Below are 23,608 nucleotides of genomic sequence, written 5' to 3'. Positions count from 1 at the left end.
TAAGATTGAATAATTTATAGATTTTCCGCTATACTTTTTCGGGTTTTTCCCGTAAAAATCCAAAAAAATCTAACTAGAAACATATTTATGGTTTCTACATTTAAAAAAAATTCGGCACGTGATAATTAAATTGTATGTAAAATTGAAAATTAAACTAGAGATTAAAATAAACGAAAAAAAATAATTTATTTAACGTGACTTACAATGTGGAACTTCTTATCAAGATTCCCATCATTTTTTGTGAAAAATCGATTTTTCAATTATTTCGAAATTTATTAGCACTATAGATTGCAGTTGTAAACTAGTATCAAATGTGAGTTAAACATATTCTATCTATTTCTTGGGTTCATACTTCCATACAGGCTCCAAAACTCGCGATTCTGGCTCCCTTCATTAACTGAAATGCAAGAGTTTGGCGAACTATGCCATTTTGGCTTGAAGGTAGATTTAGGCGCGTTGCGTGTCGCGCCGCGGCTCGCTTTTAGTCTTAAAACTGAATATACTTGTCCGTGTGGAGTACGCAACCTTACCACGCGTTGTCCTGCAGGCGATTGTCAATGGAGCGCGAAAATTGCAATAAGGAAGGCCAGAACCTTATGCCTCAACGCCTGTCGCGCCTACCTTGCACCGCGATTTGCGCCTTTGTATGGAGCGGCGCGGAACCCGAAAAGTGTCGGCCGCGGCGCAGGAACCACCATTTCACTGTATGGTGTGAACATTGGCAGTTGATAATAGTTTTTAATAAAAACAGGGAAAATCGAAATCTGCTGTTTCCTCGGGTTTTGTAAAAAAATTCGAAAAATTGAGATTGAAGAATTTATAGTTTCTATGCCGTTTTTTCATACAATTTATTGTATTTACGTTCTCATTTGAAAATTAAAAATTAATTGAGAAATTAAAATAAACGAGAAATAAAAATTATTGAAAAGTTAATTAATTTAACGTGATGTGAAACTTCTTATCAATATTCCCATCATTTTTTGTAAAAAAATCGATTTTTCAATCATTTCGAAAGATTTTTTACTATATTCAAAGGTAAGTCAAAATTAAGGTATCTTAGCGACGTGTATGTTTTCATGCAGGCGGTAAAACGCCTGCCGCGCCTACCTTGCGACTACCCGCGCCCCCTAAGCGAAACCCAAAAAATGTCGGCCGCGGCGAGAGCGTTTTTTGCGAAAATCACTTCTCCGGGACGATAGAAATCATACCATTTTGGGCAAGTTTCAGACGGAAGGAAGACGGGTGTTATGTTTCCTGAGAAATAAAACAATACACATAAAAATTCAAAATGAAACATTTCCTAATTTTAATTAGATTATTTTCAGAGTAATGGGTCGCCCCACGCGACAAAAACAATCCAATATAAGGAATCTGGCCAACTGGAAAGCCGCGCAGGCTGAAGCGAGGATACTTGCGGAGGAACAGGTTAGTTAGCACTCATGTCTCTAGATACCGCCGAGAAGCAAAAATATCAAAAAATGATGTACTGAAAAACTGAAAAACACAACAAAATCTATAAGATTTGTGCTACGTACACCCATATCAAAATTTAAAAGTGTGATTTCAATAAAATATTATAGATTTTACTGTGATCTACAAATTCTCAATGGATCACTTTCTGATATTTTGCTTCTCGGAAAATATTTTAATTGCCGAATGCATGAAAATCTTGGTTAGCTTTTAGTAACTTGTAACTTGGCACATAGTGATCTACAGCCTTTCCGCTTTGCTCTGCCACCCACCGGCAAGGCATTGACACATAGAAAGGCAGAGGTACACAGAGCAAAGTGGAGGGACTGTATGTCATCCAGGTACTTTTTATACATTTTGCCAAAATCAGGGGCAAATTTAGAGTCATTTGAAAATATTTCCCAGATTTTGCTACGTCATCTTAATTATCAAACAATCATCTCAAATTTGCGTCTTTTTTTTGATATTTTTTTCTAAAAAATGTTAATTTTCATCAGCAACGCGGGAGCACACAAAATCGTCGGGCAACTCTCCCAGCTGCAAGTCCTCGACAGGTATGTTTTTGGAATTTTATTGAGAATTCTAAGAGAAACAAATTTACAATTGCCTCTTTTTTTAATATAATTTATAAAATAAATTTTATATCATTTTTTTGAAAGATAAAGCTAATAAGAGAAAGCCGAAAACTGAAATAAAATAATTTACTCTACTGGAATTTTTAATATAGAAAAAAGAAAAAAACATCAATTTTCAAACAACAAAAAATGTATTTTTTTAGACAATTTTTTCTCTAAAAACATTAATTTTAGCTAAATGGACGTTTGACAAATGGCCCAAGACGCTCTTCGACACCTCGATCTTCAATTGCCACGAGTTCCCAAGCCGTACGTTTTTAATATTAACTAGGGAATATCTTCCACCAGCACGCCTCAATCTGAAAATTTTTTAGGTCAAACGGAAGTTAAGATCATTGGCTAACATAATTTATTTTTCGTTTCTGCTGGCGAGTCACACAGGGCTGAAAATTTCCGTCTGAAAATTTAGCATTATTTCTGTTGAAAAGCTTGTTTTTAACGTGTAGAAAAGGCTGCACAAAAGTTTTGCACTGAAATCACCGGTTGAATGGCCGATTGGTTGACGTTTACGTCAATAATCACACTTTCCTAGTTCTCTCCCCACACGGGTAAATTAATTTTTGCAATTTTTCCCAAAACCTGAAATATGCGCAAAAACAGTGTTACATGAATTTTTAGAAAGTCTCGTATCGATTTTAAGCTTCTGGAATATCAAACCAATCAAATTCTAACTTCTGGAAAGTTTTTACAATTTGAAGATTTTCAAACTTTTCCCCACCTGGAGCATGCGGATTTTTTTCACAAAATTTTTTTTTTCAAAAAAGTTTAAAAATGGTTCACATTGTAGAAAAACATCTGTTAGCCGCATTCTACAGTTTTTGATGTCTCATTGCACTTTTCCGGCGAAAAATCGGCAAAACTCACTAGATCTATGCTAGAAAACATCCTATATTTGAAGACTTGCATCTCTGTTGGCAATTGAAATGCAGAAAAGTTGTCAACTGAAAAGTTGTTGCATATATGCTAAATAACAAATTGCTAGTTGCAACTTTCTTGCTATCTTGATAAAGAACGGAGATACAACCGATCAAAGAAGCTTCTCATTTTGCTCATGTTTTCACGATCATATCTCGACAGTCTTCCAATATAGCAAGAAAGTTGCAACTAGCAATTTGTTATTTAGCATATATGCAACAACTTTTCAGTTGACAACTTTTCTGCATTTCAATTGCCAACAGAGATGCAAGTCTTCAAATATAGGATGTTTTCTAGCATAGATCTAGTGAGTTTTTGCCGACTTTTCGCCGGAAAAGTGCAATGAGACATCAAAAACTGTAGAATGCGGCTAACATATGTCTTCCTACAATGTGAACCATTTTAAAACTTTTTTGAAAAAAAAATTTGTGAAAAAAATCCGCATGCTCCAGGTGGGGAAAAGTTTGAAAATCTTCAAATAGTAAAAACTTTCCAAAAGTTAGAATTTGATTGGTTTGATATTCCAGAAGCTTAAAATCGATACGAGACTTTCTAAAAATTCATGTAACACTGTTTTTGCGTATATTTCAGGTTTTGGGAAAAATTGCAAAAATTAATTTACCCGTGTGGGGAGAGAACTAGGAAAGTGTGATTATTGACGTAAACGTCAACCAATCGGCCATTCAACCGGTGATTTCAGTGCAAAACTTTTGTGTAGCCTTTTCTACACGTTAAAAACAAGCTTTTCAACAGAAATAAATTTTGCTCAAGATATGTAGATCAAGCAATGTGGTTTTTTGTCCGTGGGAAGAAAAAATGTGCATAATATATGTTTTTCACATTTTTGGATAAGTTACAATAGTTTTTATCAATTTTTAGAAAATTTTTTTTTTTTTGAAAATTCGAAAGTTTTTTTGCTAGGGTTTGGTCAAGGAATTTTTTTCGGCACTTTCAAAACGTCATAACTTTGCTGAACCTGGACCGGGGCAGCTAAATTTTTTGGAGAGATCATTATTTTCACTCTTTTATCGAAAAATTACTATGGCATGTCAAAGTCCGGGGTTCAGTTTTTCGACTTCCCTTGTAAAGGCATTCTTCGGGAACAACAAACATGACGGTGCAGAAGCCGCCTGTCAAGCTCAGGGAGCCAAACTTTCGGGATTTCAAACTACCGATGAATCAATGAGAGCTACACGTAATATCTTTACAGGTACTAGTTTTTCCAGGAAATTGTCAGTTTCCAGACCTCCTCAGAGCTGTTATCAATCAGGCATCCCCTGGCGCTAACACTGTAGCCTGGCTTGGCGGGATCAGAAAAGCCAGCTGCCCAACTGTCCAGTCTTGTACCCCGGCTAACAGTTATCAATGGACAGATGGCCATACAACTGGCACCGCTGGCTTCACTTTTGGCGTTAATCAACCTGATATTCTTGGCGGGTAAGAGGAAGTCTAGGGTGCACACCAATTTCATAAGATTGTAGAGTACAATTCTGCCTGACGCAAAATGTACACGCAAAAGTCGACTCGGGCCTCACTTCTGCTCAGTGGCACTTTTTCAATGGGAATCTGGATGATGTCGAGTGTTATGCCACTCTTAATACATACTTGTGTGGAAAAGTTCCAAATTGAATGGGGGTGAATAAAGAGTTGTTGTAATTATTAGGTATATATGTATTAGATATAAAGGTATTTGGTATATACATATGTAGGTATTATGTAAGTATTAGGCATATAGGTTCCATATATACATATAGGTTCCATATATATATATATGTAGCTATAGAGGTCGTATATAAGAATCACGTCCTCACCGGCTGCCCTTCTCACTGTGGTTCAGTTGCTAGATGGGTGCAAACGCGATCCACCGAACAAACGTGTATAACTTAGCAAGGAAGTCCAAAATCAAAAATTCATCACAAATAAAGATAGATAATTTCATTGCGGTCATTTCTTATATGCATCGCAAAATCGATTTTGTGATGGGTTTTGAGATAGTAGTCAATATAGGTTTCCAGACTGAGTATCATGAACCAACCCATCTAGTTTCTGTGCTACCGTGTAATAAATAAAAAAAAACGTGCAAGCGCGCTCCAGCGAACAAATCCACATGCTCTCTCGCTTTTTGCGCGTAAAATGTGGCGATTTTTCTCACCCGCACATGCATACGTGATAGACTATTTTGAAATGGTTTTATTAGGTTGTTTACAAGCTTTTCGTTCTTCTCATAGCACAGTTGTTGCAGAATAGGTACTTAATAACTAATATTTCTCAATTTTTACTTACAAAAATTCTTCTTCTTGATTTTATTTCCTCTCCTGCATCATTGTTTCCTTATCACAACGCGATAAAGAAAACGTTTTATGGCCTGTTCACTATAAATTTGACGGTTTTCTCTGCGTTTCTCACAAGAATAATATTTTCAAAAATGCTCAATTTGTCTGTGCTCTCCATCTCTCCCTATAGTTCGCACCATTCTTCTTACTTTGGAGACGACAACAGCGAAATAAAGTGGTTTTTCGAAATTAGAACTTGTTAATAGATTCCCTTACTTTCAAAATTTAGCAATCGATCCTTAAACGGCGTTTTTCTGCATAGAAGGAGCTAGCAAAAGAGAATAGTGCGCAGTATGTGAGCAGAATGTGCGCAGGATGTGCAAACGCGCCTACCGAGTTGATAAATCTTTCGTGTTTACTTTCTTTTTCTCCTATATGTGTTCGGTTCAACTTAATTTTTTTTTCAGAACATCATGGATCCGGTACCAATAATTGATTTGGACACGTTCCAAAACTGTCGCTCCAACAACGAGGCTCCGTCACAGGTTCAAGCCAAGCAAGGCAATGAACCTAATGGGAACAATCCACCGGCGCAATGGGTCAAAAATCTTGTAGATCATGGGATTATTCCTGAGCAGTACCAACTTGCAAAACTGGTTGGTTGAATTGAATTAGACAAAAAAAGAGGATTTTTTCTTTGAATTTTTAATAATTAAAAATTTATTTTCCTCTAGAAGAGTATAAAGTTACAGAATCAACAGCGAGCCGAACGACAACTGGTAGAGCACAATGCATTCCATCGGGCACAGGCTCTTCTACTTGAAGATGATGGTCAACGGTCAATTCCGGAAGGCCATCTGATGCCGTTAGACTACGCAAGACCGGACATTGAAGACGAACCAATCATTCGTTCGAACAATGAAATTGTCATTGATACAGTGCAAAACAAGCGCGCAATTAAACGCCCAAACTCGGACTTTTTTGAAGTAAGTAACTATGAGTTGAGTTTTAATTCTAATTTTTAAGTAACTTTAGAACCAAACACCGGCAGAAGCGGTCGCTCCTAAAAGCAGAAAAATGGGTAACTCGGAAAAATTGGAGATCGGAACAAATGGAGCAGTAGTTTGTGCCAACGTTACGAATACGCCTAACGTAGGTTATTATACAATCTTTCTCACGTGGGAAGTGCCAAGAATACCTTCTAAATAGGCCCCTACATATAAATTTAGCAGCAGAGGAGCACTTTGAGCTGGAAAAAAGTCGCTCTGAAAATGCTTCAGGCCATTTTTTCACAAAAGTCAATGATTCAGAGTTTTTCAGTTCTGATCTCTATTTTATTACGTTATATAGACATTATAACATTTTCCAGACGTCTTCAAGAAAAAATTTAAGAAAAAATGTGAAAATTTTCAGTGAAAACATTTTTCGAAATTTTTTTTCCGAATTTTTGTTTGAGTTTCCTTGTAGTGTTCACATGTCTACAAAACTTAAAGGTGGGGTACCGAAATCCAAATTTTCCCCTGATTTCGAATATCGATGTGGAAAAATTCAAAAAAATTTCCCTGATTTTATATTTGAGCTTTTATATCGCGATTTTCATTTGCGTCCTCATGAGCTTTTTCAAATTTTTGTCTCATTTAATTGTCTCGATATATTTTCAGTTTTTCAGTTTTTCAGATATTTTTATTCATTTCTATGCTAATAAAATGTTCAACTATCACGAAAAAATATACTTTTGAAAAAAATTCAATATTATACGACAAAAGTGAATAAAAATAGCTGAAAAACACGGGGTTCTGGCCTTTCTCATTGAATTTTCGCGCTCCATTGACAATCGCCTGACGGACAACGCGTGGGAAAGTCGTGTATTCCACGCGGACAACAAAATTTTGTTTTACAACTAAAACTAGCCGCGACGCGACACGCAACGCGCCGTAAAGCTACACAAATTCTCTCGGTCCCAAAATCGATTTATGAGGGAAGCCAGAATCCGGTGAAAAACTTAAAAAAGGAAAAATATGTGGAGAAATTGAATGAGGCAAACGCGCTCCGAGGATAATTTATTTCGGTGCGAATTTGAAAAGGCTCATGGGTGCACAAATGAAAATCGCGATTTTAAGCTCAAATATAAAATCAGAGACATTTTTTTGAATTTTTTCACTTAGATATTCGGAATCAAGAGAAAATTTGGGGTCATTTAAAAATATTTCCCAAATTTCGGTACCCACCTTTAATAAAATTGAGATTAACTCTACTAAATCATTTTATGAACCAATGATTTTCGTGAAAAATTGGGCTTGAATTTCAGATTTACTAGTTTCTGGTTGAAAGTGCCCGTATGCAGCCAGATTTTTTGTGGGGGCCTATTTAGGAGGTGCTCTTTTGAATGACCCCAGAAGTACTTCCCTTGTTAGTTATCATTCGTGAACCATTTTAGAAAAAAACGAAACAAGAGAGAGACCGTGAGAACACTGCAAGATATGATGCGAAGAACAATCAGAAGCTCGTAGACAATGAAAAGACGCATTCGGAGCTGAAAGAAGAGAAGGAGCAGATAAATGCTGACATTGATACAAAGAGAAATCTTCTTTTCTTTCTTATTCAGCTATTTTCTAGTGTGGGAAATGTGGTCGTGAACCAGCATGCGGATTTAATCGGGAAAAATCTCAAAAAAATCGAGAAAGAAATCGAAAACATTTCGGAGAGCAAAAAAGCAGAGAAATACAATGATAAAGATTATCAGAAGATATTTCAAAAGCACAAGATTGCGAAGGACGAGTGGGACAAAACAATTTCGGACTGGAAAAATAAAGAAGAAGAGGCAATTTTTAAAAAGATGTTCAAAATTTAATTATTATATTTCAGGCTGAAAAACAAGGGGTGACAGTAGGAACTCTAGCTACTCGTAAAACCAAAAAGGCTAAGGCGTTTCACACAATCAATTTTGAATTATGTGCGGAAAATGTTAAAATCGTGAGTTTATTTGAATCGAAAAAAGGTCAGCGTTGGTATATTACCACATAGACACTTAAAAAAGGCCTTAGGTTTAGGCATAGGCTTAGGCTCAGGCTTAGAATTGAACTCATCGTTAATCCAATTTCTTGGATTTCTGTCCCTACATCATTGTTTGAACTGAACATTTATTCCATTTGATTTCAGATTTAAACATTTTTTTTTCAGGAAATAAAAGTTGGCCGTGAAGAACAAAAGCTTCTGAATATCCAATGGAACTTGTACGGCAAATGCCTGCAAAATGTGTTTTTCCAAAACCGGCAGGCCTTGATGGAATGGGCAGGGGAGCATCAGAAAATGGAGCAAATCAACGCCCTGGAGGAATTCTTACGAATTTTGAAGCCGAAATAATTATTTTTTGAAGTAAAAAAAAGCAAAAAAAAAACAAACGATTTATTTTTTCTGACTAATAACCACAAAAACAAATTGGCTTAAAAATCAAAAAAAAGCTATTCATAACTAAACATTACTTTGTTTTTTAATTTTCATGTTACTTCAATGGTCAGATTAGTTTTTCTCCTATAATTATCTTCTCCGATTATTTTTTGTATTTTTTCTCGATATACATATGTGTTTTTTTTTCAATAAATCAATTTAAAAATTTTTTATTTGATAAATTTTGTTTTTTTTTCTCTACTGTTGAATATTTTTTCAATATCGATTTTTGTTTAGGTGTAACTATAAACAATTTTAGTTTAACGAATATTATTTTTAATTTTCATGTTATTTATTGAGGAGGCAAATGCGAGTAGTTTAATACATTACTAAACGGTATTGTCTTATTTTTTGCAACTTTTTTGAAAATTCTAGAAATGAGCAAAAAATGAGAGGGGTTTGTCTTATTTTTTGCAACTTTACGCTTTTAGGTTTAATTAACAATGAAACAATCCCAACCGAAAACGTCACAAATTGATCAATATCAGGTTTTATAGCAATGTTCATAAATCCGTGACAGGTGAAAATCTCGAACAATTGCAATAAAGCTCAAGCCTCTTTACTCGCTCATTTGCTTTTCCAATGGCTACCTGTCAAAATACCCAAAACTTCCTGGACACTGACGATTTTTATTCTATATTTCTACATATTCTGACTATAATCGAGATTCCCGTTCATGGTTTTGGTGTATATATAATACTAGCCAAGACACCCACCAAAATGAAAAGCGTCAAGGGAAACATGCTACTTCTTCATCTCGTAGGAGCTTGTGTAGATGGTTATATAAGCTTTTTCACTTCTCCCGTACTAAATTTGCCGGCATGTTCTGGATATCCATTAGGGGTTCTAACGAAACTTGGGGTTCCTACAGCGATTCAGTTGTACTTTGGAATTTCTTCAGTCGGCGGTAGGTGGACTACTCTATAAGTCAGAAAAATATATGATTCTCCATGTTTCAGTGATAGTCGTTACGATTCTAATATTCTTCGAAGATCGTCACCATCGACTTATTAATGGGCACGGCGGGAGGGGATGGCGGAGGGCTTTATATATAGCGGTGCATTACACAATCTCACTTACATTTCCTATACCGACATATCTGAACATCCCAGATCAGGAACTAGGGCTTGAGCTGACAATAACGGTAGGCTGAGTAGAAGAGTTACTAATAACATTATTAATAAAAACAACAGTATTGATTAATAGCAATATTATTAATGACTGACAAGAATATTATTAATTACTTATAACAATATTATTAATTACTAACAATATATGTTAAAAAAATGAATTGAAGACCAAAACGCCTGTAGCGCGGCCAAAATCGAATTTCTTGATCCAGAAACGTACCCAAAATACTTTTTAAAAAATTTAGAAATTTTTTACCATATTAATTCTCCCAAAATTCTAAAAATTTTTTTCCACCCTATTTTCCCCTGGTAGGTGCCCATTAAAAATGAATTGAAAACCAAAACGCCTGTAGCGCGGGCCAAAATCGAATTTCTTGATCCAGAAACGTACCCAAAATACTAAAAAAAAATTAGCAATTTTTTACCATATTAATTCTCCCAAAATTCCAAATTTTTTTTTTGCAAAAAAGTGCAGTCATATGTATGTAAAAAAATGAATTGAAGACCAAAACACCTGTAGCACGGCCAAAATTGAATTTCTTGATCCAGAAACGTACCCAAAATACTAAAAAAAAATTAGCTATTTTTTACCATATTAATTCTCCCAAAATTCCAAAAAATTTTTTTCCACCCTATTTTCCCCTGGTAGGTGCCCATTAAAAATGAATTAAAGACCAAAACGCCTGTAGCGCGGCCAAAATTGAATTTCTTGATCCAGAAACGTACCCAAAATGCTAAAAAAAAATTAGCAGTTTTTTACCATATTAATTCTCCCAAAATTCCAAAAATTTTTTTTTTGCAAAAAAGTGTTAATTCCTAGCATCATTATGAATTACTAACAGTTTTATTAATTTCTAATTACGTTATTAATAATTAACAACATTGTTAATTACTAACAACAAAATTAATTAATAACGTCATTATGATTAATGACAAATATCATTGTTAATTACAGACTAACGTCAAAGCTGAGTGAAAGGAATACTAAAAATTAATTAACAATGACTGTATTAATTACTAACAACACTAATAATTATAACAGTATCATTAATTACTAACAACATTATATATTACTAGCACACTAGTATTAATTACTTATAACACTATTATTAACTACTTATACCAGTATTAATTATGTACTAACAACATTTTTAATTACTACCAACATTATTATTTTCAACATTAGTATAAATCACTAACAATTTTTAATTACTTTCAATAACATTATTCACAGCATCATTAATAATGAACTACATCATTGCGTACTAATTATTAATTACAAACAACGTTATAAATTACTTATACCAGTATTAATTATTGCTAACAACATTTTTAATTACTAATAATATTATTAATTATGTAGTACCAACATTATTAATTTTCAACAATATTATGAATCACTAACAATATTTAATTACTTTTAATAACATTATTCACAGCATCATTAATAATTAACAACATCATTACGTACTAATTATTAATTGCTGGCACTATTATTAATTATTATTAACATTATTAACAATTAACCGCATAATAAATTACTTACAACATTATTATCAATTGCTAACGACATTATTAATTACTAACAACAACATTATTAATTACTAAAAAAATTCCAGGAAGTCCCATGCCTCCCACTTGATGTCTTCAACCGTCCTGGATACATAATCTTATCAATTGATAACTCTATTCCCTGCTTATCCATGATTTTCATGCTATCACTGTTCATTCCTCAAATAATCGTATTTGTAATTTCAATATCCTGGCACTTATTCCGCACAACTTCCCAATCAGCAGCTACCAGCCGGCTGCAAAAGCAATTTTTCTTCGCAATGTGCCTGCAAGTGTTCATTCCAATATTTGTGCTAGCATTTCCAGTGATCTATATTATTATGTCCATTGTGTTGGGTTATTTTAATCAAGGTATTATTATTGATTACGGCTTCTTCTTTCTTTAAATTTCTTGTGTTCAAAGTTTCAGCTGCATCCAACCTTGCAATTTGCACAATAGCATTTCATGGTGTGCTCTCTACCGTCACCATGCTTATTGTACATACACCTTATCGGCAGGCGACACTTGAAATATTCCACTTGAGCTCTAAACGAGGAGCCAATTCTCAACTGATTTGGAAAACTGTGAACAGGTCTCAGCAGGATAATTGAATATTTTTATTTCTAGAATATATGTATAGTAGTTTTGAACCGTGTATTTTTGAACCCTGGTATTTTGATGTTTTTTTTATTTATTTTTCGTACTGGGATTTAAATATAACGTGATTTTTGTATTCTCAAATTAGTTGGTAATAATATCGTAAGGTTAAGGATGATAATTACAAAGATACATTGCCGCTGAGCAGTATAAACATGTATATCTATAGTGTGATCTATATTTGTAACTTGGTACATATGTAGGTGGCCTACTGTTTTTACGACACAGAGAAAAACCGAAAGACTTTAGGTTGCTATGTACCAAGTTACAGATATAGATTACACTATAGATAGGCATCTTTTTTACCGCACAACAGTAAACATTCATAAAACATTTGAACTTTTATAGCAATCAATTGACAAATAAATATATTATCTGTAACAATCAATTACTGTAATCAAATATTCAACATGCGTATATACATACATATATTATTAATACGCAACACATTGTATTAAAAACAGCAAGACAGTAGTTTAAATTATCTCGATGCAAATGTTTTATGCCATTCTCAGTGTGTTCCACAATGGTCTAGAATTATTCTCAGTTTTCAATGGCCGAACCGATTTCAAGTGTAATATGCTAAAAGTTGCTTGACGATAAGGTTTATGCACGATTATCATGACTAATGTAGTACAAACTCCGTGAAATGTAATTGCCGCCATACACAAGTTGTTTGCTCCTGAACCTTTTTTTATAGCACATGCATAATTAATTAATTATTCATACCTTGATTATAATAATCATATTGAATTGCAAAAACTATATAAGCCGCCGGTAAAAAGATTACTAAAAACGGTATAGATAGCTGGAAACACATAGCAATGAAAAATAAAAGTTGTAAGCGAAGTGTTGCCGGGGACTGGGATCGAGTTTGGGTGAGATATCGGAATATTAACAAGACGAAGAGTATAATTTGTGGGCAGACTACGAAGATAAGGGAAATAATGCAAATGCTGTAGACTTGGTTGTCAGTTGATAGGGCGAAGAATCCAGGGCGAAAAGGAATATCGTTGGGTATGTTGGGGATTTTCTGGAAGACGGATTCTAAAACGGATACGGATACATGATAATAATGATAATCATAATAATAACTTACCTCAAAAGTATATGCCCTTCCTTGCTCTTCACTAGGTATGTTGAAAAACGCTGGAGCTATAAATGTTATAGATACGAGGTAGTTGAATAGGATATATAGCATTTGCTTCCAGGATCTTGGTTCAGAAGATCCTCTGATTAGTTGATGATGCCGGTTTTCAAGGAAGGTAAGGACAGATACACCAATTACTGAAACGAATAAGGTTACAGTTGAAATAAATTTACAAACAACATTAGTAATAACTAGCAATATTATTAAATACTCGTAACAGTATATGAATTACTAGCAAAATTATTAACTACTAACAATATTAATAATTACTAACAGTATTATTAATTACTAACAGCATTATTAATAATTAATAGCAGTACTATTAAATATTTATAGCGTTATTAAGGATTTATAACGGTATTATTAGTTACTAACCATATTATTAATTACTTAAAATGGTTCTATTAAATACTAACAGTTTTGCTAATTATTATTTATTACTAACAACATTATTAATTACCAATACTATAACGTTATTAATCATTGACAACACTATTATTCATTACATCATTAGCAGCTAACAAACATTATCATTAATTACTAACAATTATATTAATTACTAGAACATTACTAAATACCAATTATAGTAATATTACACAACTATCAACATTATTACTTAGTATTAACATTATTGATTACTAACAAAATTATTTAATACCTATAACAAGATTATTCCTTACTAACAAATTTACTAATGACTAAAAATTTTTCAGATAGTCTCAAGCCTCCCACTTGATGTCTACAACCGTCCTGGATACATAGTTTTATCAATTGATAACTCCATTCCCTACAGTTGAAATAAAATTAAAAATTACCTCCAACACAAGAAATCCCAATGTAAAGCAAAACTGACGTCGGAATACCTAAAAGTAATGAGACCCCCAATGGGTACCCAGAGCAAGCCGGTAAAATGATCACTGGGATTCCAATAAAGCTCATAAAAATATCAACCAATGCTCCAGTAAAGTGAAGCCAGAGCATGCTAGCTTTAACCATTTTCATTTTTTTCGGAGTCTTCACTACAATCAGGTAGGCACCGAAGGTATGAAGTGGAATTTCGATGCAAGTGAGAATATGTAGAATTCTTGCGTGAACAGCATCGGAAGCAAGGCTGTCCAGCCACATAAAAATGGCGAAAATGAGAAAAAAAGTGGCTTTTTCATTTTTTTTTCAGCTGCTCAATGGTGTCAGGGCAGTAATAATCTTGATTCTCGGAAAAGTAAGGTTATTAGTTTTTTTTTCAAAAAACAGCTGGGAACGTTTTATTAGTTGACATGATCAGTTCGACTTTTGTTCAATTCACGCTAGTTCAAATGAGCACATGGCATTTTTCGGCAATTCTACCTTCCACTTCTGTTTCAAATTAGTTTTTAAAGCGTTCTAGTCCGGTGAATTCATTTTTCGGCGCATTTTATCCGAATTGGGCAGATTAAAATCAATTAAAGCCTAATTGTGACGGATTCGATCGCGTGATGCATGCGCGCTCCGCCGCTACGAGCGGAGCATCGTAGCGCGTCCTCTTTATCCATTGCTCACATTAATTGTTGGCCTAAAATGTTAACGCAATTTTTCTCACTCTTCTCCGATTCCCTCACCGTCTGACTATTCCAAAGTGTTTCAGCATCTTTTTTTTTCCTGAATCTCTTTTCTGCGTTTTTCCTGATATATTTTCTGGTAGATCACTATTTAATCAATAAACAGGGTTTTCTATTTTTTTTTTGTTTTGGACGATTTATGTGAAATCATATGAAAAATATTCAATGTCAAATTTTGGTGCAATTCCAAGAAAAAAAAACGATGAAATGTCAGTTTTTCAGTAAAAAATACTAATCATTAACAGTTTTTATTTAATTCCTACTCCGACTTTCCCCGTAACACGCTTAATGTAGCCTGCCGATACGGTTTATGCACAATTATCATGGTCAGTGTGGTAAAAACTCCATGAGTGGCAATAGCAGCCATCGCAATGTTGTTGGCGGCTGAAATTCTACATTTCTTTTGTCTGTTTAATTTCTTTACTACATACCTTGATTATAATAGTCATATCTTATTGCAAAAACTACAAACGCCGCCGGAAAAACGATTACTGCCAACGGGATTAACAGTTGAATGCACATTGCAATGAAGAATTGACGTTGGAGACGAGTTGTGGTTTGGGAATGGGATACGGTGTTGGATAGGTAGCGGAATATGGACGCCACGAAAAAAGCCCATTGAACGCCGACGAACAAGAGCATGATAGAAATGCAAAGGCAGACGAGTAGGTTGTCAGTTGCCAGGACAAAGTAGCCAGGACGGGAGGGTATGTCTCTGGGGATGCAAGGGATTTTCTGGAAATATACATCTGAGTAGTAAGGTAGTTACCGTATATTCTCTATTAGTGCTGCATGCCGCTCTAATTTTCAGAGCCTTCTCGATTGCAGCTCTATTAGAGACTGCCGTTCTACTGGAGACTGCCGCTCTAATTTTCGAACGAGTTTTTTTTGTTTTCAGGAGTTTCAATTAATGGTGGAGTAGAAATAACAATTTTTCATAAATGAAAAAAAAATCAAAGAAAAACAAACAACAGAAAAAAAACAAAAATTATCCTACGGAAATGATAGAATTGTCAGACTCGTTGCCTTCTTCTTGACTTTCATCGATTCCAATATCCTGCACGAGGTCGACGAGAGAATTTTCTATACGCGTGCTGTTGAGAAGATCCAGACCCGACGGAATCGATCCGTTTGGTGCAAAACAGTGAATCTGATTATCTTCACTTCCATCTGTAGCGATTGTCAAGGCGCATCCTTTAAAGGATTTCAATATCAAATCCTTTGGAAGATCATTCCATGCGTTTTCAATCCATTCCAAGTATTGGAGCATTGACGGCGGACGCATGTTGTTGCTTTTTGTGAAGCTTTTCTGTCCATGCACCATCCAATCCTCATAACTTCGACGAATGCTAGCTTTGAAAGGAGAATTCCAGTAAACGTCGGGAGCCTAAGCGAACAATTTATGTACCGTTTCAGATGATGATCATACCTGTACAAACTTTGTGCATCCACCGGGAACAACTGCTGTATCCACTTTCAAATTTTTGAGCACTCGTTTTGTTGCATCACTGATATGGCATCTGAATGCGTCCCAAGCCAAAAGTCTTTTTCCAAAAAAAGGAGGCCCGATGATAGTGTTCAAGTAATCTTCTGTCACTTAATCGTTGAAAAACGTTCGATTACACCAGCTCAGTTGCAGACTGTTCTTGAATCTTGCGGCAATTTCTTTGTCAGGTCTGGTACGAGGAAGGAGCACATATGGACGGCACTTATATCCATCGGCTCGAGCAGTTAGAAGCACTGTAACATGCATCTTTTCATGACCTGTCGTCTTAACTGGCACCTGAAAGAGTATTAGACAACGTTTCATCATAGGGTGACTGAAATAGAAAAAAAGAGTATTAGTTTTTCCCACCTCTCGAGCACCTTTTTCGTTCAAGGTCAACGAGTTCGAAAAGTCCAAATAAACAGCAGTCTCGTCCGCTGCAAAAATGTGAGTATCTGTATACTTGTTCTGGAGTCGCATTTTTTCCACAAAAAGAACGTAATCAACGATTTTCTTGGCAAATTCATCAGGCTCTTTTTAACAAGTTGTAGTAGCTCGTCGTGTACTGAGGTGGTGCCTACGCATGAACTTTTGGAGCCAGCCGGTCGACGCCTGAATGAGAGTTGAATTTCTTTAACAAAGTACGCAGTTTGCTACCTTGAAGTCTTCCTCTCCACAAATTTCTTTAGCTTTTTGTCTGATTAAATTTCTGCTCACACGGAATTTTTTCTCTCGTTGATCCCGAAACCAGCGAAGCACACTTTCGTCCACGGTTTCGCGTTGGACTGGTCGGCCACCACCTTCTAAACGTTTTGGAGCTGTTTTATTTGTAGATTTCCTATAATTCAAATATATAACTAAGCATTCACAAATCAGCATTTTCAAACTTACAACTGAGACTCAATTTTGGTTTTTTGTGCCACCCAGTCTTGAATACACTGTCTGCTGACCTTCAGATCTCTTGCTGCTTTGGTTTTGCTGAATTTCGAAGCATATTCAATTGCTTCTAGCTTGAGTTTCAGACTGTGAACTTTCCTCGAGCATTTTTGAGCACCAGTTGTCGAATTGCTTGGCATTTTCCTTCAAAATTACATGTAAAGTTTTAATACAAGGATTTCAAACAAAAAAACCACGTAAAACAATTGAAAAATGTTGAAAAAAAAGAAAATAAACTGAAAAAAATTCAAAAAATAAGCTGAAAAGCAGCGGCGGGTCTCGCAGCGAAAAGGGTGCCGCTCTATTAGAGACTGCCGCTCTATTGGAGACTGCCGCTGTAATTTTCGGAAATGCCTGTTGGGTGCAGCTCTATTAGATACGCCGTTCTATTAGATACGCAGCACTAATAGAGAATATACGGTACATATACATATACAGTGCGCGCGCTTGCTATAGGACCCCCCTAAGTTTTGGCAGTATTGAAAACCTCCAAATTTTTCGTGGAAAACTATTATTATATTTGGAATCAGGGTGTCAAAAAACCTGTACTCCCAAGTTTTCATGAATTTATCATAAAAATTGAGAGCACCCGACCAATATTTCAAAAATAAGACCGCGCGTTTGCTATAGGACCCCCTGAGATTTTCAAAAATTTTCATCGAAATTCTTGATTTTTCGAGTTTTTGTGAGAGAATAAGTTTTAAAACTATGTTTAATTACGCTTTTAAAGAGAAATTGTCCCTATTTATTACTTTTCAGAAAAATTCAAATTTCGATTTTTACTAATTTATTACATTTTCAGATGTTTAAGCCCGAGAAGAAGCTCACGTGCCACTTTTGTGCTTCAACTTTTATCACCTGATTTGAATAGTAGTTTCGCAGAGTGTCGTAAATTTTGAGCTGATTAGGACAACTTAAACTCATTTTACAGCATAATTTATGCGAAGCTTTTGCCCTGTTTTTAGCTAGCAGGCTTATTATGGGCTCATATCTGAGCTGCCAACTGATAAATCTTTTCTACAGTTATCAGAGCATTTACCTGACACGTTTTGCTAACTGTTTTAAACATGCAGTCACTGAGAAAAAATTTGCTCAGCCATCTACTGTGATCGAAAATTCACTCAACACAAAAAGGCTTGAGAATGTACTGCAAATTGAGAACTCGAGATTCGTCGCCTGCAGATGGTTGGGCAAATTTTTTCTCAGTGACTGCATGTTTAAAACAGTTAGCAAAACGTGTCAGGTAAATGCTCTGATAACTGTAGAAAAGATTTATCAGTTGGCAGCTCAGATATGAGCCCATAATAAGCCTGCTAGCTAAAAACAGGGCAAAAGCTTCGCATAAATTATGCTGTAAAATGAGTTTAAGTTGTCCTAATCAGCTCAAAATTTACGACACTCTGCGAAACTACTATTCAAATCAGGTGATAAAAGTTGAAGCACAAAAGTGGCACGTGAGCTTCTTCTCGGGCTTAAACATCTGAAAATGTAATAAATTAGTAAAAATCGAAATTTGAATTTTTCTGAAAAGTAATAAATAGGGACAATTTCTCTTTAAAAGCGTAATTAAACATAGTTTTAAAACTTATTCTCTCACAAAAACTCGAAAAATCAAGAATTTCGATGAAAATTTTTGAAAATCTCAGGGGGTCCTATAGCAAACGCGCGGTCTTATTTTTGAAATATTGGTCGGGTGCTCTCAATTTTTATGATAAATTCATGAAAACTTGGGAGTACAGGTTTTTTGACACCCTGATTCCAAATATAATAATAGTTTTCCACGAAAAATTTGGAGGTTTTCAATACTGCCAAAACTTAGGGGGGTCCTATAGCAAGCGCGCGCACTGTATATGTATATGTACCGTATATTCTCTATTAGTGCTGCGTATCTAATAGAACGGCGTATCTAATAGAGCTGCACCCAACAGGCATTTCCGAAAATTACAGCGGCAGTCTCCAATAGAGCGGCAGTCTCTAATAGAGCGGCACCCTTTTCGCTGCGAGACCCGCCGCTGCTTTTCAGCTTATTTTTTGAATTTTTTTCAGTTTATTTTCTTTTTTTTCAACATTTTTCAATTGTTTTACGTGGTTTTTTTGTTTGAAATCCTTGTATTAAAACTTTACATGTAATTTTGAAGGAAAATGCCAAGCAATTCGACAACTGGTGCTCAAAAATGCTCGAGGAAAGTTCACAGTCTGAAACTCAAGCTAGAAGCAATTGAATATGCTTCGAAATTCAGCAAAACCAAAGCAGCAAGAGATCTGAAGGTCAGCAGACAGTGTATTCAAGACTGGGTGGCACAAAAAACCAAAATTGAGTCTCAGTTGTAAGTTTGAAAATGCTGATTTGTGAATGCTTAGTTATATATTTGAATTATAGGAAATCTACAAATAAAACAGCTCCAAAACGTTTAGAAGGTGGTGGCCGACCAGTCCAACGCGAAACCGTGGACGAAAGTGTGCTTCGCTGGTTTCGGGATCAACGAGAGAAAAAATTCCGTGTGAGCAGAAATTTAATCAGACAAAAAGCTAAAGAAATTTGTGGAGAGGAAGACTTCAAGGTAGCAAACTGCGTACTTTGTTAAAGAAATTCAACTCTCATTCAGGCGTCGACCGGCTGGCTCCAAAAGTTCATGCGTAGGCACCACCTCAGTACACGACGAGCTACTACAACTTGTTAAAAAGAGCCTGATGAATTTGCCAAGAAAATCGTTGATTACGTTCTTTTTGTGGAAAAAATGCGACTCCAGAACAAGTATACAGATACTCACATTTTTGCAGCGGACGAGACTGCTGTTTATTTGGACTTTTCGAACTCGTTGACCTTGAACGAAAAAGGTTCTCGAGAGGTGGGAAAAACTAATACTCTTTTTTTCTATTTCAGTCACCCTATGATGAAACGTTGTCTAATACTCTTTCAGGTGCCAGTTAAGACGACAGGTCATGAAAAGATGCATGTTACAGTGCTTCTAACTGCTCGAGCCGATGGATATAAGTGCCGTCCATATGTGCTCCTTCCTCGTACCAGACCTGACAAAGAAATTGCCGCAAGATTCAAGAACAGTCTGCAACTGAGCTGGTGTAATCGAACGTTTTTCAACGATTAAGTGACAGAAGATTACTTGAACACTATCATCGGGCCTCCTTTTTTTGGAAAAAGACTTTTGGCTTGGGACGCATTCAGATGCCATATCAGTGATGCAACAAAACGAGTGCTCAAAAATTTGAAAGTGGATACAGCAGTTGTTCCCGGTGGATGCACAAAGTTTGTACAGGTATGATCATCATCTGAAACGGTACATAAATTGTTCGCTTAGGCTCCCGACGTTTACTGGAATTCTCCTTTCAAAGCTAGCATTCGTCGAAGTTATGAGGATTGGATGGTGCATGGACAGAAAAGCTTCACAAAAAGCAACAACATGCGTCCGCCGTCAATGCTCCAATACTTGGAATGGATTGAAAACGCATGGAATGATCTTCCAAAGGATTTGATATTGAAATCCTTTAAAGGATGCGCCTTGACAATCGCTACAGATGGAAGTGAAGATAATCAGATTCACTGTTTTGCACCAAACGGATCGATTCCGTCGGGTCTGGATCTTCTCAACAGCACGCGTATAGAAAATTCTCTCGTCGACCTCGTGCAGGATATTGGAATCGATGAAAGTCAAGAAGAAGGCAACGAGTCTGACAATTCTATCATTTCCGTAGGATAATTTTTGTTTTTTTTCTGTTGTTTGTTTTTCTTTGATTTTTTTTTTCATTTATGAAAAATTGTTATTTCTACTCCACCATTAATTGAAACTCCTGAAAACAAAAAAAACTCGTTCGAAAATTAGAGCGGCAGTCTCCAGTAGAACGGCAGTCTCTAATAGAGCTGCAATCGAGAAGGCTCTGAAAATTAGAGCGGCATGCAGCACTAATAGAGAATATACGGTATATGTATATGTATATGTATATGTATATGTATATGTATATGTATATGTATATGTATATGTATATGTATATGTATATGTATATGTATATGTATATGTATATGTATATGTATATGTATATGTATATGTATATGTATATGTATATGTATATCAGATTCACTAACCATATAACCTGTGGGATTTTGCTAGTAGAAAATATTAACTCACCTCAAAAGTATGTACTTTTCCTTGATCTACACTTGGAATATTCAAAAACGACGGAGCTATAAATGTTGCAGATAACGCGTAGTGAAACAACACATATAATATTCGCTTCCAACTCCTGCCTCCAGAAGATCTATTGATGAGTTGGTGATAGCGATTTTCAAAAAATAACAGAACAGTTACACCGATTACTGAAATGGTAATCAGACGTTAAGGAAGCCTTGTACCTAAACACATACCTCCGACAAATGAGATACCCATATAAACCAGAACAGACGTAGGGATCCCTAAAAGTAACGAGAATCCCAGTGGATATCCAGAGCAGGCGGGTAAATTGAGTACTGGAGTGGTTAAGAAACTCATAAAAATATCGACTGATGCTCCAACAAGTTGGAGCAATAGCATGCTAGCTTTAACCATTTTCATTTTATTTGGAGTCTTCACTACTATCAGGTAGGCACCGAAGGCATGAAGTGGGACTTCGATGCAAGTAAGGAAATGTAGAATTCCTGCATATAACTTGTCGGATGCCAGGAAGTTCAAGCTTTCCAGGCACATTGAGGGGAATGGAAATGATTGTGTAGGATTGTATTATAAGGTAATGCGTTTTTTCATCTGTTGTTGGATTTATTCACCTGCTACATGCTACTAAGGTAATGGGCAGGATATTCTGACTTCATTTCAAAACTATAATTAATTTTAACATTCCAACACTTTTGTAGAACAACATTCGAGTAGATGGAAATAATCGCAAGAGACAAATTGATTACTAACAACATTATTAATTACCAACAGTAATGTTAATTACTATCAATATTATTAATTACTTACGACTTCACTAATAATTAACAACATTGCTAATTGCAAACAACATTATTAATTGCTAACATCATTATTAATACTATGTAGCAGTATAGTTAGTTTCTAACAACATTATTATATTGTTTTATATCTAATTTTAAAATATATCATGTTAAAAATTTATGTCCTCAATCGATGAATTTAAAATTTACACTAGTGTACACTGAAAAATATGCAAATTTGGCTGATCAAGACTAATAAAACCGTTTAGTTTTTGTCAGTGTAAACTTATGCAATGCATATATCAATTTTAACATTATATTTTTAAATTAGGATGACTTCACAAGCTGGTTTTCTCAACTATCCAGCGTTGAGAATCATATTAGAGTTATGTATGGCTTATCATAGATGCCTTTTCAATTTCCAGTGTAACATTTCCAGAGTATGAATAGTGATTAAATATATCTTTATTGAGTCAATATTGAGTAAAGATGAACAAAGAGATGTGAGGGGTCTTACCTGCCAGCCGATGTAAAGAATAGATATAATAAGAGATAGAACAATAGGAGGGCCTGACAGATGGGTGACATTTATTCTACAAACACAGAATAGGAGAAGGAGAGAGAGAATAATAAACACTGGGAGTAGGATAGAAAGCGGAATAAAAACCAGCTGGGTTACTACAACCGATAGCATCATGCAGGGGTAAAGGTAGAAGAGCTCTTACATAGCACATAGAGCTGAATAAATGAAGTTTGTTTGAAAAATCTGATTGTGCTCTTAAAATATAGTTATACATATATAGTTATCGATATAAAAGTATAGATAATTAGACAGTTATATACTTTAGCAATACGGAATTGATTGACTAAATATCACGTGACTAAATATAGGTAGTTTGTAGTTTTTTGTTTTTTTTTCCGGAGGCAAGAAGATGCTCCCTGACTTCTTTTCGTGTATTCTGATATGCGAACTCTCCGCAGTTTCTTGGCGTATTCGCTAACCGAAGAGTTTCCTTGTTTTAGGTTGACCAGCTCCTGGGATTTCAAAAGCCCGCATTATCTTCTCGACAGTTTGCTCCCAAGTCTGCACTTCCTCGGACTCTAAATTGTCGTATCGCGTCTTGGCCACGCCATCCAGAAAAAATGGAAGCAGTCTCGTTCCTGTATCCTTCGGTATTCCTAGTCGAAACAGGGTTCGACTGAAGTTTATGAGCCAGCTTCGTAGCTCCGCATTATTCCCATCACTGAACTTCGTGATGATTCCTTGAATTGCCGTAGCGTCTATCGGAAGGTCGTTTTTCTCCATTCTGGCGGTAGCTGTTTCCTCGTCCGGATTGAGGATTCGAATTCGATGCTTGATCGCTTCTCGGATTCCATTAATTGAATTGTGGATTCCGTTGATTCCGAGCATTGTTTTCAT

At 35.5% G+C, this 23,608-nt stretch overlaps 5 protein-coding genes and 1 pseudogene across 7 annotated transcripts; 4 read left to right on the top strand and 2 right to left on the bottom strand.

Moving 5' to 3' along the window:
• Positions 1–1,329: 1,329 nt before the first annotated feature.
• clec-260 (C-type lectin domain-containing protein) lies at positions 1,330–4,649 on the top strand (the record flags this gene model as incomplete). Its single annotated transcript, NM_075467.4, has 7 exons — positions 1,330–1,425; positions 1,968–2,024; positions 2,280–2,354; positions 2,420–2,473; positions 4,110–4,215; positions 4,265–4,457; positions 4,502–4,649. 7 exons carry the CDS (start codon positions 1,330–1,332, stop codon positions 4,647–4,649), a joined length of 729 nt encoding a protein of 242 aa, NP_507868.2.
• Positions 4,650–5,760: 1,111 nt separating this feature from the next.
• On the top strand, positions 5,761–8,922 carry Y60A3A.24 (uncharacterized protein). The gene is made up of 6 exons (NM_001029103.5): positions 5,761–5,949; positions 6,046–6,279; positions 6,329–6,445; positions 7,731–8,114; positions 8,159–8,266; positions 8,474–8,922. Exons 1-6 carry the CDS (start codon positions 5,767–5,769, stop codon positions 8,654–8,656), a joined length of 1,209 nt encoding a protein of 402 aa, NP_001024274.1. The 5' UTR covers positions 5,761–5,766; the 3' UTR covers positions 8,657–8,922.
• A 400-nt stretch (positions 8,923–9,322) lies between these two features.
• On the top strand, positions 9,323–12,451 carry srh-183 (Serpentine Receptor, class H; the record flags this gene model as incomplete). Its single annotated transcript, NM_075466.2, has 4 exons — positions 9,323–9,647; positions 9,700–9,884; positions 11,490–11,793; positions 11,852–12,451. The coding sequence occupies 4 exons, from the start codon at positions 9,323–9,325 to the stop codon at positions 12,031–12,033; spliced, it is 996 nt and encodes a 331-aa protein (NP_507867.1). The 3' UTR covers positions 12,034–12,451.
• Positions 12,452–12,496: 45 nt separating this feature from the next.
• On the bottom strand, positions 12,497–14,359 carry srh-173. 2 transcript variants are annotated; one of them, NM_001307820.2, is made up of 4 exons: positions 14,045–14,357; positions 13,179–13,366; positions 12,809–13,126; positions 12,497–12,761 (listed from the first exon to the last, which is right to left on the bottom strand). In NM_001307820.2, exons 1-3 carry the CDS (start codon positions 14,352–14,354, stop codon positions 13,007–13,009), a joined length of 618 nt encoding a protein of 205 aa, NP_001294749.1. In that variant the 5' UTR covers positions 14,355–14,357; the 3' UTR covers positions 12,497–12,761; positions 12,809–13,006. The 2 variants fall into 2 exon arrangements, with proteins under 2 accessions (NP_001294749.1, NP_507866.2); NM_075465.3 differs by having other exon boundaries at positions 12,499–12,761; positions 12,809–13,112; positions 14,045–14,359.
• Y60A3A.28 lies at positions 13,937–14,019 on the top strand (annotated as a pseudogene). Its single transcript has one exon. A coding segment is annotated over exon 1 (83 nt).
• Positions 14,360–15,083: 724 nt separating the features above from the next.
• Positions 15,084–21,943, bottom strand: srh-171 (Serpentine Receptor, class H; the record flags this gene model as incomplete). The annotated part of the gene is made up of 4 exons (NM_075464.1): positions 15,084–15,208; positions 15,256–15,559; positions 21,389–21,576; positions 21,625–21,943. The coding sequence occupies 4 exons, from the start codon at positions 21,941–21,943 to the stop codon at positions 15,084–15,086; spliced, it is 936 nt and encodes a 311-aa protein (NP_507865.1).
• Between the last annotated feature and the right edge of the window lie 1,665 nt (positions 21,944–23,608).

Source organism: Caenorhabditis elegans, chromosome V (assembly GCF_000002985.6).
Source record: "Caenorhabditis elegans chromosome V".
In the NCBI taxonomy this organism is placed as follows: domain Eukaryota; kingdom Metazoa; phylum Nematoda; class Chromadorea; order Rhabditida; family Rhabditidae; genus Caenorhabditis; species Caenorhabditis elegans.
Note: the sequence above shows the minus strand (reverse complement) of the source record. Positions and strands in the feature narration are given on the sequence as shown.